The sequence below is a fragment of the Podarcis gaigeae genome (assembly GCF_964106915.1).
Source record: "Podarcis gaigeae genome assembly, chromosome: 8".
In the NCBI taxonomy this organism is placed as follows: Eukaryota; Metazoa; Chordata; class Lepidosauria; order Squamata; family Lacertidae; genus Podarcis; species Podarcis gaigeae.
In genome coordinates, this window is record NC_139684.1 from 64,405,998 (window position 1) to 64,422,315 (window position 16,318).

The 16,318-nt window shown below is 45.6% G+C and overlaps 1 protein-coding gene across 2 annotated transcripts in view; it reads left to right on the forward strand.

Moving 5' to 3' along the window:
• RPS6KA1 (ribosomal protein S6 kinase A1) overlaps positions 1 to 16,318 on the forward strand; it is a 113,326-nt gene that overhangs the window by 24,870 nt on the left and 72,138 nt on the right. Inside the window, exons 1-3 of one of the 2 annotated variants that reach the window (XM_083750748.1) lie at positions 644 to 704; positions 2,458 to 2,608; positions 5,212 to 6,005. In XM_083750748.1, the coding sequence (XP_083606874.1) occupies positions 5,934 to 6,005 (72 nt within the window). In that variant the 5' untranslated portion in view covers positions 644 to 704; positions 2,458 to 2,608; positions 5,212 to 5,933. Of the gene's footprint in view, positions 1 to 643; positions 705 to 2,457; positions 2,609 to 5,211; positions 6,006 to 16,318 lie in introns of those variants that run through there. The other variant, XM_083750747.1, reaches the window with a different exon arrangement.

Genomic DNA, 16,318 nt, shown 5'->3' on the forward strand with positions numbered 1-16,318 from the left:
CTGACCACTGGGTCCTGCTAGCTAGGGATCATGGGAGTTGTAGGCCAAAAACATCTGGAGGGCCAAGTTTGAAGAAGCCTGTTTTAGAATGTGATGTATTGAGTACTAAAGGGGGAATCACGGGGGATATGTTAGGCATCTGTTTGGTCACTGAGAACTGGATGCTGGACTAGGTGGGCTATTGGCCTGATTCAGCAGGCTGTTCTTATGTTCCTATGTCTTTTTATGGCTATTAGCCACCAAATTTAGGCTCTCCAGGTGCAAAAGACAGGGCTCCTGCACCTTTAATAATTATGTAGAAGAGAGGATAATGCAGGTGTTACTTGTCAGGCAAACACCACCTATTGAAATTCCCTTTTCTACACTTTAATTAAAGGTGCATGAGTCCTATCCTCTTTTGTGCCAGGCCATCACATTCACCATGGCTAAACAGAGAACCTCTGCACTGAACACCAGTTGCTGAGGCAGTCAACATTTGGAGAGGACTACTGCATTCCTGAAATCACGGGCAGGGGTACCTTTACCTTTACCTTTTACTGCATTCCTGTCCAGGTGGTGGTATTCCTGGAAGCAATCTGGTTGGCCACTGCGAGTGGTATGATGCTGTACTTAAATGGACTTTTGGTATGATCCAGCAGGGCTCTTTGTACAGTGCTGACGTGTCTCATTCAGGATTTTCTGAATGGTGAAATATGTACAAGTAGGTAGGTTACTTCTTCCTTCCTTTATAATCACACACATCATCACTACATTATGCAAGAGAAATGTTTTAAGATAAAAATAGGAGACTACATAAGAGGGTGATTTCTCATCCAACCTCAATGAGGCCTTACAGGGGTGATACACCACTGAAATCTACTCTTCTACACAGCTAATAAAGGTGCACAAACCCCTGTTCTCTTTTCAATCTGCTTTACAGTGAACCCTCCGGATATGAACTTAAGTCGTTCCAGGGGTCCGTTTGCACCCCGAAATTACGTAAATAGAGGCACACTTCTGCACATGGTGCGGTTGAGTGCTTCTGTGCATGCACATGCATTCTGTGGGCGTAACCCAAAGACTCTATATCCAGAGGGATACTTAAGTAGAGGTACGACTGTATATGCTAGAGGAGTGGGAAATTGGAAGAGAACTCAAAAGCAGGAGATGAAATGATTGTTGTTAACTCTCCACCATGAGTTTATCAACTGTCATTTTCACATCAACAATTTACAAGGCATTGCCAAGCATACTGATTTATATGACCCTTCACTCTTTGCATTTTTGTTTAAAGTCATACCATCCTGGAATTTCATTTACTTTGCTCCAGAGGCAGCAGCTGGTGTCACTTGTTATTTTCATTTTTAAAAAATTGCTTTCATTGATGTCTCCAAGTGCCGTTCTTTCCTTTCTGTTCACATCAAAGGAGCAGACGTGCCTGTGAATGGCAGCAATGTTCCTGTTGTGTTCCCTCTTCTTCTTCTTCTTTTTTTTTTTTGTTAGCTATTGCTGTAGCTGGTTCATTTTCGTCTCCATGAAAAGCAAACACAAGCTCTACAAGAGGTTCATTGCATATCATCATTTCATTACAGGGAAGGTGCTACTGAAAAGGCACCCCCTGGCAGCATTATTCCTCTTTTCTCTGCATGTCATGATGTAGCTATCCAAACTGGCATCGTTCTGCTCCTATCAGTATTTTACACATTCAAAAGCAACAATGGAAACACGAGAAAAACATTTGTAACCTGCAAAGCTCACAGTAACAGGTTGCTTTGAGAGGGGATAGTCTGTTACAGCAAACACATCAAAGTATTTTGCGACACCTTAAAGATGAACAGAAGCTTTGGTGGACTAGCGCCAACTTTGCCAGGTGCATGAAGTGTTATCCTTAGTTAGCAGACAGATACACAGATACACATTGATATGAAGAAGAAAGTGGGGCCAAATAGCAATAAATGAAACGCAGCACAATCTGTGACAACTCACTCTCTGAAGAGCTACCGTATTTTTTGCACCATAACACTCACTTTTTTCCTCCTAAAAAGTAAGGGGAAATGTCTGTGCGTGTTATGGAGGGAATGCCCATGGGTGGCATGTCTACAGATTTTCCTCCTCTAAAAACTACGTGCGTGTTATGGTCGGGTGCGTGTTATAGAGCAAAAAATATGGTAATTCTTACGTAACCAACACAACACCATCCATGCACAAGAGAGAGGGATTGGCAGGCTTAGGAGAACCTCAAGGTTTGCAGAAGTACAAAAACACTTGAGAAAAAGAAGCAGTGGGAGCGTTCCAGAGACAGCCTAAGGAGGCCTGAATGCTCAGTGGGCAGACAACAGCAAGCATCTGTTGAGGGGGAGAGATGGATGGCCTTAGGGGAATGGCATGGAGTACTGTGGGAAAGGGCATGGCTAGCTGGAATCTTGAACAGGAACACTCCACAATGTTGCTTCTCTCCCCCTCCTCTTTCTTTTGTAGACCTCAACTCCTCTACGTAAAACTTGCACGTATGTAAGTGCAGTGGCTATTTGCTACTCACTACTTGCAAGAGGAAAGGCACAAATTCTATTCTGATCTGCCAAGGTTTCCTACCTGATTCCCTGGAACTGATCCTGAGTAGTCACCACAGGTAACTTAACAATTGGATTATTTCCATTTTTGTATAATACTATAGTGTAAATGCATTGCCCTTTTGCTTGGTCCTTCTGGCACTGTTCAGAAGTGATGCAGTTACATAATATTAGACTTACAGATTTAATACTATTAGTGGTTGTGGTGGGGAGGCTTTTCAGAGGGTAATGTCTGTATTGCTTCAGAACTGTGATAAGCCAGCCCTGCAACATTTTGGGGGGGGGCTCCAGCTCATTCTGCTGAGTGGGGCCCTAGTCTTCTGCCCCTAAGTCCTGCTCTGATGGCACCAATGCTGTTCTGATGTGCCAGAACAAAGGTGTCATACTTCACTTGCAATTTAAATTAAGATATTTAAAACTACTGATATTTTAATTTCCCATTACCGTTGTCAGGTATGCTGTCAATATGCCAATTTCCTTGGGATGAAATACTTGCGGCAAGTCTATTAATGAGGGGGCGAAGAAGGAACAGCAGAGATTTTCCTCCAGTTTTTAAATTGTATTGGGCATGCTTTGCCATGCTGCACACATGATCCCTGTGGATGTTGGCCATTAACCTCCCACTGTGACCTTGACATCGCAGTGGTGCAATTCTTTCTGGTTACTGTGCACCTACCTATCTGGTGACTTTTGAATAAATAAAAAGGAAGCTGTTTTATTTTTAACACATTTCCCACATTTACAGTGGGCAGTCCTGACCTCTGGGTCAGAGATTTCCTAGCAATTGAATAACCAAACCAAAGAGATTTTGGCCACTTCTGTTGGCTAGAAATATTGATGAAGGTCCAGGCCTTGCAAAGCTTTGGCATGGCATACCTCTTTAAAAATAAGTCAGCATTTCACATTCCAAGAATCTGAAGGGCCCTAAGTTGTGGGAAATACTTTTCATATAAAGTCTGCTTGGTGCGCAAAGGCAGTGGTGGTCATTCAGTTTCATGATGACTTGGGAAAGCAAACATGTGACTGCAATAATATGGCTAGATACAGGGTAACCCCTTCCACAAGACCTGTCATGCTTCTAGTCCTTAGTGCATGGGTGGCTAACTTCTGCCACCTCCCAAGCATATTCTTAATAGCCCCCAAAGTTCCCACCAGGTTTGGTGGCGACAGCAAAAAGAATACACAAATAAATTAGATGCACTGCTTTGATGGACAAAGAGGTTTAAGCACCTCTGCCAAACCCAGCACCCTGATGGGAATGCAAATTTCACCTATGGTCATCAGACTGTTAAAGTGATGAATGGTGGGGGGGGGGAGGGGCAAAAACTGCCATCTTGAACTGATCTTCATGCATCTGCTACGGAGGGTGTATGTGTGTGAGAAAGTGGGATGGTCTCATTTGCTACTGGTGTGCATGCTCCAGATAGTTGGCCAAGGGTGTGTGTGGCCATCAAGTCAAAGAGGATTAACAGCCCACCCCACCCCTGTGTTAGGATTTCTGAGGAAAACCGGGGGGGGGGGTACTTAGGGTTAGTGAACCCTTTTTCAGCCTGAGACCCACATATTCTTGTATGACACCTTTCAGGATCCACATGCCAGTGGTGGTCAGAACAAGGATGTGACTCCTACCTTTGTACTGTAGGCTACACTGCAGCCATGCAAAAGTTGATGATTTATACACATGCAGAGAGGGGGGGGTAAGCAATGAAGCACCTGCACAATTCAAAAAACACATTCAGCCAGGCAAAACCACAAGGAGGGCATGCAGCAGGGCAAATATGGCATTCTGGGGACATTCCTGAGGCTGGATAGCAAGCAATGAGGTATTATCAGGGTTCAAGAACATTCAGCCAGGTAGGATTCATGGCTGTTCTCATTTCATTTTTACAATAACCCTCTGAGGCAGGTTATGATGAGATACACTGATTGGCCCATGATCACTCAGTGAGCTTCATGACTGAGCAGGGATTCAGATCCTGTTTTACTTGATCCTAGCCCAATAATGGGGAACCTCAGGTCCCAGGACCCCAATGTGGTCTGCCAGGCCTCTTGGGACTCTTCACAGGCTGCACCCTCTCTGAAGCCACACCCATCACTAGCCCTGTTTTGCATTCTCATTGAGTGTTTTCACCTGGCCAGAATGTCTCTTTGATTTCTGATAATGCCTATTTCTTGTCTGGATAGAGGAGAGAGAGGAGTGTTTGTAGAAACTGGCCTACTGCACAAAAGTAAAATTTGCATTCATTTTGTCCACTTTTGCCACTGGCCACACACACCCATTGTCATGTGGCCTTCAAGCTGTAAGAGGTTCCTCCCCACTCTCCTAGCTCTACATCTGCCTTCCCCAACCTGGTGCCCTCCAGGTGCTTTGGACTGCAGCGCTCATAAACTCCAGCTGCAGTAGTGTGCTAGAAAGGCTGCCCTACAGGAACAGTGCAATCCTATTCATGTCTATTTAAAAGTCCCATGTGAATGACTTCTCAGGTAAATCTGTACAGGACTGCAGGCTAATGCATGTCAGTCATTAAAAAACGTGGTAGTTAACAGGGAATGAATGCTGGTAATTGGTTCTACGCGGTTATCAGACCTACGCGATTCTCAAGCTGAGATTCCTTACTTGAGAGTAACACCCAGTGTCTCCCCCCACCCCCGAATTCAGCAGGACTTGCTTTCCTGTAAACATGGTTTAGCTAGGATCGAACTGCCACTAACAGCGCACTCCTTGGCCCTTTTATACGGAAGTAAGTCCCATGATATCTAATGTGGATTGGCGGGCAGGAGGCAGGCAACAGACTTTCTACCAAGCATGCTTAGGATCGCGCGCAGCAGGATGAAGACGCCAGAGCGGCGGCCGCGATTGCGGAGGGATGACTTAATCGGGAATTTACGACGGCGGGAGCATTTGGAGGAGGAACTGCGGGCAAGCGAGGTACTACTACCTGGAGCAGCTGCGAGGAGGTGGGCTTTCTTGCTCCTCTCCGCCCTTCCCCGGAGCGTGCGGGCCCCGGGCTGGGCCGGAGAATCAGCCGGAGTCGAGGAGGAGCCACCCTCTCCTTCCCCGCTAGGCCGAGCAGCCAATAAGGCGCCAGGGGCCGGCATTCAGCTCCTCCTTCCCGGGGAGAGCGGAGCCCGACGCTGAGTGTGCTGGTGGAGCAAGGGAAATAAGCGGCGGCGCAGAAAGTCTTCGGGCGCCCGAGTAGCCCGCAGCGCCGAGAGGCGAAGGGCGGCAGTGGTGGAGCGCAGCGCCTGACCGCCCCACTCACAGCTCCGCCGCAGCGCGCGGAAAGAAGCCTGAAGCGCGGCTGGAAGCGGAGGAAGGAGAGATCGAGATCCCCTATTAGCCGGACTTGCAGCATTTCTCGGGGCTCCGAGGAAGCAGCCGCAATGCCGCTTGCCCAGCTGGGAGCGGAACCTTGGCCCGACATGGAGCTGGTGGACATGGAGCTGGACGCGGAGGTGAGAGGTGGCGGCGGTGGGGCTCCGGAGAAGGGAGGGAGGGAGGGGGGCACTAGGTGAGTCGAAGAAGGCGGCGGTGGGGCATCGCCTGCCTGCCTTCCCTCGGAGGGCGAAGGTCTCCTGGTGACTTTTTTCCAGGATTGCCTGCAAAGGAGTGGCGTCTGCGCCTGTCGCCTCGTTGCGCCTCCGCGCAAAGGACCGAGAGCGCGCGTGTTCCAGCTCTCTTATTTGCAGGCTGGGGTTGGGTCGTGGGGCTGCTGTGAGTTGGGGAGCGGGTAGCAGTGTGTCAAGCGCCCCTCCCGCCCCTTTCATGCAGAAGTCACTGACACATAATCTGTGAAGAAGCGGGTCGGATTCTCTTTGAATGTATGTATAAGTTTCTTTATCGTTGTCATTTGGCCCAATGAAAGCGGTTGCTCGCCTCTCCTGGAAACTATTGCAGAAAAAGCTCTTTCCTGCAATTAAAAAGTAACCCAACCCGCATCATTGGGCCGATCAATGTGTAGCTTTATATGTTACGTCGGAGACCTGCAGCTAATGGTTAGGTACTTCCTTCCTTCTTTCTTTCCCCGGTTGGAAAAGAGTTGAAGGAGGGCGGGGGGGGGGGGCGGGAAGGAAGAGAGAGGATTGCTTTTCCCGATCCTCGGTTGAACATGCCCACAAGCAGACTTCCAGTTGTCGTGACACGATTGAGTTATTCTCTTTAAGCAGAGCAGGAAGAGTCTGAACATTAAGAATCCTGGAGGGGATTTTATTCATTCTGCCCTGAGGTTGAGGCATTAATGCACTGCATTGATCTTAGCTTGCCACACCAAGGTTGTTGTAACTTTGCCCCCTTGAGGAATAGCATCCTTGTGGATTTGCATCTGGTCCTTAGAAGGGTGTTTAAAAAGAAGAAATCTCAAAACTTCTGGCTCAAACTATTTTTAAGGACAACTTCCAGCTTTGCTCCAAAGGTATGAATAATTGAGGCTTCCAGGCCTGACTTGCATAGAGTTTATTTAATGCTTTCCTGAAACAGCTGTGTGGTAAGATCTGATGTAAATAGAAAGGCAGGTGGAAAGTGGGGAGGGGGATTGGATTGCAAATCTCCGAAGCAGCAGGTTAGCAGTCTAAACACACTGGAGGGTTCCCCACCCACCCCAAAGTGGTAATGTTTTAACATCTAAGGCAAGGAACCCACATAACTCTCAATCCATATATTTAGAATTCATTTTCTATCATAGGAATGCAAATGCAAGCTTTTACAGCTTTGTGAGGAGGGTGAGCCAGGCTGAGTAGGGCTCGGTGATTCATCCAAATTAATGAAATTGTGTCCTGGGTATTTATGTGCGACACTTTTATCCTGCTCTTCAACTAAAGGGATCAGGATAGCCCATTTTAGCCTCACAACAACCATGTTAGGTGGGTTAATTTGTGAGATGGTGAGAATTGCCCAAGATTACCCAAGATGACCCAGTGAATTTCATGGCTGAATGGGGATTTATACCTCCGTTTCGGACCTTAGTCAAACATTCTAAACTTAGTAACCCACATTTGCTCTTGAGACTGTGAACTTGTGTTCTTGTCTGTCATGGTGTGGCTTGGCTTGTCACCTAGGAATGGTCCCGCAAACCAGGATTGGTAGGGTGCCAGCCCCTGCATTTTTTACTTTGTTATAGAAAGGTGTTGTTCTGAAAGCCTGTGGAATGGTTCTAAATATGTCCTTGGTCAAATGATCAGGCATCTCCATCAGGCATCTGGTCTGCACATGCAAGTAGTTGTTGTTGGCATCTGTCTGTCTCTAGAGACAATGGAGTGCACTTCTGAGGGTGAAGTCAAACAGCTGTGTTAGCAGCACCCAAGTGACCTCCCTAGGGCGTATGCAGTGGTAGAGGCATGAGATGGAAAGATGGGCTATGTTAGAGAGTGACCAAGGGAAGTCTGACTCCTCCCCTACAGAACCATCTTGGGTGTTAAGATTGGCTTGCTCCACTTGTTTGCTCCATCTTGGTTGCTCCACTGCCTCCAGAAGTTTGGGGGTAGCAGTGACCCAGGATAGGGAATTATCTGTGGCAGCCTCTAAGTTGTGGAACTCCCTCAGCATAGAGGTACTTCTGGTATCTTCATTATACAGCTTTCAGTGAAGCATCTCTTTATGCTGTCTTTCAACACTTGAGTGGTATACTTTTTAAGACCCACCTTTGATTGTAAGTTGTTATAAACTGTTTTTAATATTGTGTTTTTGTTTTGCCCTGGAATCTTAGAGTGAAGGGTGACTAATAATTATTATTATAAGAATAATCATAGCCTGCTGCCTGCTGGTTCACTGGATGGCATTGTCAGTGTTGAAGAAAAATCCGACAGCAAATCTAGTTGGCTTCTTATGAAGAATGAGGGGGTGCTATCTTGCCCTTTACCTCAGGCAGGAAAATGTATTGGGCTGCTGGTCCTGGACTTACACCACTTTCAACTGCAGGCAGAATGCACTTCTGAATTCTCCCACCTTGCAATGTGGCGGGGGGAAACTTTTCGCAAGTAGAACAATATAAAACGGTAATCCTCTGCAGAGCCTTGCTTCCCTTTGACCTACCAGGAGTTTTTGTGCTGTTCCTATATGAAGGTAGGTAGTGCTTTAAGTGGCACAGTCCTCTCTGCCAGTTCAGGATTCTCATTCTACTGTACCTGCAGACCAGGGCCACATCTGTATATTATATTTCTCTTATACCACATTAACAGTCATGGCTTCCGACAAACATTCTAGGAGCTGTAGTTTGTTAAGGGTGCTGAGAGTTTTCCCAGAGTGGCCAGGCAGGGCATTGTAATAATGGCATCTCTGTGAGGGAACAACTCTCAGCACCCTTAACAAGCTACAATTTTCCAACATTATTGGTATAAGAGTGCTTTAAATGTATGGTGAAGATTGTGTCGCGGATCTCTCAATCTTTTCCCCATGCTAGGATACCAAGGTGGCTCTGCAGTCCTTTTGTAATGTACAAGAATGAGCTAGTGCAGTATCATGGTCCAAAGGGGGAACATGAGCATATGAAGAATTCAGACTATCCATCCTTCAAGTTTAGCATTTTCCACACTGGCTACCAGTGGTTCTCCAGTGTCTCAAGCAGAGGGAGGCTTTCCTCATATCCTGCTCTCTGAACCTTTTAAATGAAGATGTCTGGGATTGAATTTGGGACCTTCTAACTTCCTTCTGAATCAAATGTGCATAGGATTGGGCTGATTAATGGCTGACTGTCTGGCAAATGGCATACTGGTGCTCTGGTTGCAAGGAACCCTGACCGTTCTCCTTTAATGCTTTGCAGTGTGCTTGCTGCCATGCAGAATCTGGAGGCGATGCTGTAAGCTCCTAGTCTCAGTCTCATTTAGGACAGAGATAAGGCAAATCTTGATCAGTGCTTTATGTGGGTGGTGTGTTGGGTGTGTGTGTTGTTCTGTTAAGGTGAACCTTAGGGTGGGGCACTGAAAGGTAGTGTTATTTTGAAGAGGTTATATTTAAAACTCTAGCCTGAGGCAGCTGCCTTTCTCTGCCTAATGATAAAGCTGGCCTGCTAATAAAGTTTTTCACAGGTTAACAATTTCCAGAGGGTTAGCCCAAATAGGTGTGTTGTAGCAAGACTTTTGTTCTTTCCTGGTTAGTAAGGTTTGTGAGCTTATTTACAAGGCTGCTCTAACTTTTTCAGACCTGGACCCACCAGGCATTTGGGGATCCTTTTATTTTAACCACATATTTTTGGTTTGGTAGTGCTGTTGCTACAGCTCATCTTAGATCAGGCTGTGACTCAATAGTGGGTCGTGACCCACCAGTTGCAGGCCAGTGCCCTAGGCTGCGTGCCCAGGAGTTCCTAGGCTGTTGGTTCAGGAGTGTTAAACACACTCGGGACTTTGAGACTATTGCCTGGAAAGTGGGAGTGTCTCCTTACTGTGAAGACTAGAAGAAGCTAGCAGGGTTGATTATGCGGCCCATACTGGCTACTGCCAGCCACCTCTGTTAGCAGGAACCTGACATAGCATGAGCATTCTGCTTCTTTTATAAATTTTAAGAATTTGAATGTTCTGCAAAGAAGAATTAGAAGCCTACACTGAGAGTGGGGCAACCTTTTCAGCTCAGGTGCCACATTCCCATCTGGGAGATCTTGCTGAGGCCACATACCAGTGGTGGGTGGGACCAAAGGAAAACATGGATGAAGCAAGCAACAAATGACATTCCAGCCAAGCAGTAACACGAGGTAGGAAGTATGGTTGGTGAGGGGTCTGGCTTAGGAGAAGGTGTGGCCTTGAGAAGGACCAGATAGAGTAGTTTAAAAGGCTGCATTTGGCTCCCAGGTTGGAGAGCCCCATTCCTGTCCTAAAGAGTGCTTCAGTTTATGTTAATTAAGGCACCCAGAGTGCTCCTTGAATGAGAAAGAGGAAAGGGCTCATGAGAGGGAAGGAAGGAAGGAAGGACATCTTACTAAGTTAAAGAACACTGGATGTTTTTCAGTTGCATACAAAATGTACAAGGGTGTGTAATATTCATAATTATGCTGCACATCATTTCCCTATCCACCCAGCCTAGAAGCACTAATGTGGAGCGGCATTATTTGTAGATTTCAGTTTTGTCTGATTCCTTGTATTGGAAGGAAAGGATACAAAGGAGGGTTAATGTCCCATTTTATCCCCTTTGTTGACTGTCTGGTTTACCCTATTGATTACCTGGTTTATATTAGTATGCTAATACATTTTTCGTTGTTTGAGATACAGCTAGTCTTATGAGAACTGCAGTTTTATTGTAAGACTTTTCTGCAAAATACACAGTTCATTTTGAGGCGGACTGGCTTGACGCACACACAACTGGAACAGCCATTGAACTGTTCAAACCTGAATTTGCCAACCTTTGCCCGCACGTGCTTGTTTAAAGGCATCACTACTTTCCCTGTCTATTACTATTTATTCTAAACCAGTTGGATCAATGCAGTAACCAAAGGAGTGGTTAAACTTTACATTAGGTAAAGGGAAAAGGAAAATGCACCCTGCTGTGTTTGTCTCAGACTGCCCTGTGGGGGTAGGTGGGTTTCCTCCAATTCTTTTATTTGCTTCAAAAGAATAATGTTGCCTCATTAAATAAATAATTCAGTCCCTTCAAATACTGTGACATTTAAAGTAAAGGCTGGCAGTCTTTTCTGTCACAAACAACAGTAGCCCTAAGGGCTGAGTTGACCCTTGGGTTAGCTAAGCTTTTGGAGTAGGATCCGTTACACAATCCAAAGGGCACCGCTCCATACAGATTGGGACTTCACCACTCTGGACTTGGGGTCCTTTTTAATGTCCTTACTGCTGAAAGAGAGTTTGTTTGTTTGTTTACTCACCACATAACAGGGGAATGTTATCTATATTCTCAGTTTGGGAGAAGCTGGAAACTCTGGCTGCCTGCCTGGTGTGAGATGAGTATCAGGAGGGGAAATGATTGTGCTCTGTGTAAGTGTAGCAGATGACAGGTGTGGGGATTAGCATGACAGTAAAAGGGTGCCTGCCTGTGAGAGCCATTCAAGGGAAAGGTATGGGGGGATTCTGGACTGTGCTACTTTAGACTGCAGGTGAGGAGCTGCATGCAAAACCTTTTCTCTCTGATGTGCTAGTTTTCTGTACAGAGGGATTTTTTTAAAAGTGCAAAGCATTCATAAGCTTTCATCATCACCACCACCATAGCATCAAGTGGCACAGCCCCGAAACATTGTGAACACACACTCCCACATCATTCTGCATATCTAGGGAACGCTTTATACAATCCACAGAATTCAGTGCTGATGTTTTCCCTAGAGAGTGCTACTTTAAGCAGTAAGTACAGGGTTGCATGTTTAGGGAGGATCATAGGGAGTTGCCTTGTAGAGTTAGATTGTTGGTCCATCCAGCTGAGTACTGTCCACACTGACTGTCAGGGGCTGTCCAGGTTTTCAGGCAGGGGGCATCGCCAGCCCTACTCAGAGATACCAGGAATTGAACCCGAGGCCTCTACATGAAAAGCAAATCCTCTACCACTGAGCTACAGCCATTCCTCTTAAATTCCAATGCATTTTTAAAAAACAAAACTTTCCTGCAAATAGGGTGGTAGCGTGATAGGCAAATGGGTGAAGTCTATTTTTCACATAAACACCCAAAATGTGGTGTTTTCCTATGTGAAAAGATTAATCTGTTATGTACACAACATTCAAACATGGAATCCCCACTACCTTCAGCTCCAGGTGGTATAATCTCACTTTGATTTTGCTAACCCTATAAACAGGCCATAGAACAGCTCTCACATTATCTGTTCCTCTTTGTGCAAGCATTGTTCGGAGTGTAGCTGAGAGCAGCAACTCCCATGATTGGGTTCCACCAAGAATTCCCTCAATTCCAGCTTCACGAATTGCAGTTCAGTGTAACCCATGCTGTGAAATGTTATGGGAAATGTTCTAGGGCAGTCCATAATAGCAGTGAGCTCTTCCTTGTGACATGTGGGCATGGAGGCAGATTTACTAGCTTGCAAAAAATGTAGACATCTCTGTGCAGCGGGAGGAGGACTGCGTCTTGGTGGCACCTTGGCGTGGGGAGCAGGAACATTATTAGGTCATTTTTTTAAAAAAGGGCATGAACCCATGAGGGGAGGGGGAAATGCATAAAACATGCAAGTGCTAATTTATATGCATGGATGCAGGCTGAGCCTTTAAATGTCACAGAAGGCAAGCCAAGTAATTTCATGTCCAAATCACCCCAGGTATGCTTTTAAATTTTGCCCCACCTCGTATCAGTTCATTTTCGGTTCATTTTCTCCCAATTTCCCAACAAATCCTACTCCAAATCAGTTCAACCCTCCTTCAGTTACTCCTATTCATATTCCTCCAATCTCTGGATAACATCCTAAATTGATCTTTCCCCCCAAATTAATATCCAACCCAGTAATCAAGATCAACATTGGTTCAGTTTCCCCCTAAAGTGTATTATCTGCTTGATAATGCTTGGAGTGCTCAGATAAAGATTCGGGGCACACATTTCCCAGGCTCACAGCTAACAACGCCCAAGGGGGGAACCACCTTTGCCACGCAAGGCTGGAAAATGTAGGTCTTTGCCTATATAAACTCTTGGGAAGCTATTTGCTTTTCCAGCTTGGTGACCCTTTCAACTCTTCATTCTTGTCTCTGTTTCAGAACATCACTCTGCAGTTGTTTAATTGCCTCCCCTAGTGTTATGTCAGGCTTTGTGTTCAGCTTGTCCCTCGTTCCCTGCGTGCTATCCATGCTATCTGGAAAAGGCCAGAGCATCAAGTAACAAGTTGTGGCAGGGGGACGGGGAGGGGGAATGGTCACAGAAAGAATCCTCTTATTGTTTCTGTCAAATCGGGCAGAGTGCTGTCAGGAAACATGGAAACTGCTCTGGGCCATCCTTGGGATGGTCTTCTGGATAGCTCACTCCCCGTCCCCCCCAGAGAGCTACAATTCCCAGAGTTCTCAGGGAAAGAGGGACTGACTGTTAGAGCACTCTGGGAATGGTAGCTCTGTGAAGGGAATAGGGGTCCCCTATCAACCCTCAGCATCCATAACAATCCCAGGATTCTTTGGGGGAAGCCATAACTGTTCAAAGTGGCAGGATAGTGGGTCTACTTAGGCCCCATCTATGCTATACAATTCCAACAGCCTGGCCTGATACGGAGAGTAGCAATCTATGATGGCTGTTGAGTTGGGTGGGGTGGTTGCTTTCTTCTTCCAGTGCAAAGGGTTTGTTTTAACTCTAGATATCAGGAATCTCACTCCAGTAACCAGGAGAAAGGTTAGTGACAGCCTCTGTGACATGCAAGGCTTTTGTCATGCTTGGGATTTATTCATTAATCCTGCTGGACAGGCAGCCGTGCATTTTTTCCTGACTGAGGTCTCAGTTCTGCAAGCGCCGCAGCTTGGCTGCCTTCTGAGTAGGGCTGTTTAATGGGGCTTGAATTTAATGCAGAGTGACGGTTGGGGTTTTTTTGTTCATTTGTTACAAACAACTTGGAATTTAAGTTGTTTGAATCCTCCTGCTTTTTAGTCATAGGGATCCAGAATTTCTATCAGTGCCAAAAGCAAGCAGGAGATAATAGGTTTTCTCTTTTCTCTTGATAAGTTGACACCAAACAAAAGTCGAGGAGCTTGGTAAAAAATGGAGGGGGGGATAATGATGGGAGTACTTCTCCCTGGCTCCATCTTTACTGCTACCTTCAAGAAAATATAATAAGTGAAATTTCTTCACAACTGCTGTGTAGCTGAATGCACATCCCTTTGCCAAACGCTTAATATTTCAAGAAAACAAAGCACTTTGGCTTTCATCATCCCTTGCCTTGTGTTACCACCACTTCCTTAATTCCATTTTCACGCTCACTAAGAAGCATTGTTGATCTTGGTACATAAGTATTTTACATTCTCTGCCTTGTTTCATACTGTTTTAATAATCTTGACTCCCCCCACTGCACCCCACCCTGAAGAATTCTGGGCATTGTTTGTGGATATTAAAAATCTTTCATCAGAGGTCCATAGTAGCTCCTACTTTTTTTTTTTTTGAATTACAATTCCGTGGGGAGACGGAATGAATTTCATTCCCCACCCACCCACTGTGCATTTCATGATTTGGAGTGACATTTCACAAATGGTTTTCGCCAGGCTTTTATTTATTTATTTTAATTTTTTTATACAAGAAGCAACAATCAACACTCAACCATCCCCCACACCCACCTCCAGAAGCAATATTTAAATAATATTTAAATTTTAAATAAATATTAAATAATATTGATGAAAGATATTTGCATGTTGCCCCATAACACAACAGTTTTTGGGCAGTATACAAGAAATAAAGTTTTGGTGATGGTTCCCCCCACCAGCTGCAGATATACCGCACCTTCTGTCTGAACTCTCTTTAAAAAAAAAATCCCCTGCAAACCACTTAAGGAAAAAAGGGATTGTGCCCTGTGCGTGCCAGAAATACTGAGCCATATCGCCAAGTCACAGAGGGAATTTGAATATAAGTTGTTCCCTCTGGCTCTCTGTATGCGGTATGTTGTGTGATCAGGATTACCGGAGTTAACTTGGTTTGTGTGGGCAGGGCTGAGAGATGGATAATCTGCTTTAAGAGTGGGTGTTAGTGACCTTCTGATCCCTTACTGCCATAAAATCCTAGGATTGGCCCAGGCGGGGAGCTGTTCACTTGCCCTGGGACTTGCAGTGATTTTTTCCTACAAACTTTGCATTGATGCAAGATGATATGTAGGAATTGGTCTAAACCTCCCCCTCCCCGGGGGGGGGGGGGTAGGCACAATCCATAATGTGAAACTGCCAAAAAGCAGAGCTTGGACAGGAATGCTATTTTTCAGCATAGGTAGTTGCATTCTAGCAAATAGTTGTGCATGAAGCAGCCATGCCTGTAAGGCCAGAAATGTTACTATTTATGATGTTATAATGTTTTTGGGGGGGTTGGGGACCAGAATTCCCGAAATGTGTTATAACAATGAACAAATCAATGCCTGGAGTATTAAGGGAAGCTGGCAGGTGCTGAATCTAGCAGTGTCAAAAAGACAGGCCAAACCGGTTTTCTGTGCTCAGAAAGTGACCTGAAAGAAGATGGGCCGTTAGCAAGAAACAAATACTGCTGCCCAGCAGAGAGGTAGAGCCCTCCCCCCACCCCTTTGAGTAGCAGAGGCACAGGCCAATGGTAGCAGACAAAGGCCAGGTTAGGGTTTCAGCTGGGGGTGGGGGAGCTCCTTGGGGTCGTTTAGGGAGAAGAAGGGGTAGAACTCCATGTGATTTGGGGATGATAGGCTGGAACTAAGAAACCCAGAGGATGGTTTTTTGCTGTCCTTTGAATCCAATGCTGTCCTTAAGCCCCTCATAGGATGTGAGTGCTTTGCAATCCCTCCATCTAGGTGTAGGTTGTATATACAGTGGTACTTTGGCTTACAACCATAAATCTGTTCCGGAGGTCCATTTGTAAACCAAAACAGGTTGTAACCCAAGGCGCGCTTTCACCAATGGGGCCTCCAATTTTTTTTTGTTCATAATAATAATAAAAAAGGTTGTAATCCCAAAAAAGATTGCAAACCGGGACATGCACATCCGGGTTTGACATGTTTGAAATCCAAAACGTATTCAAACCAAGGTACCTCTGCATGTGCAAATAAAAGCACATATCATAAAGACACTACAAGTCTCTCTTGTGTTTCATTGTCCCCGAAGGGAACATGGATCCTGGTAAGAGCACCTGCAACCCCTGAGCTCTTGGACTGCTTGTGGAAATTGGGATGGCATGTAAGACTGGTGTTAGAAGTGGGATCTGTGTTTCCTGCA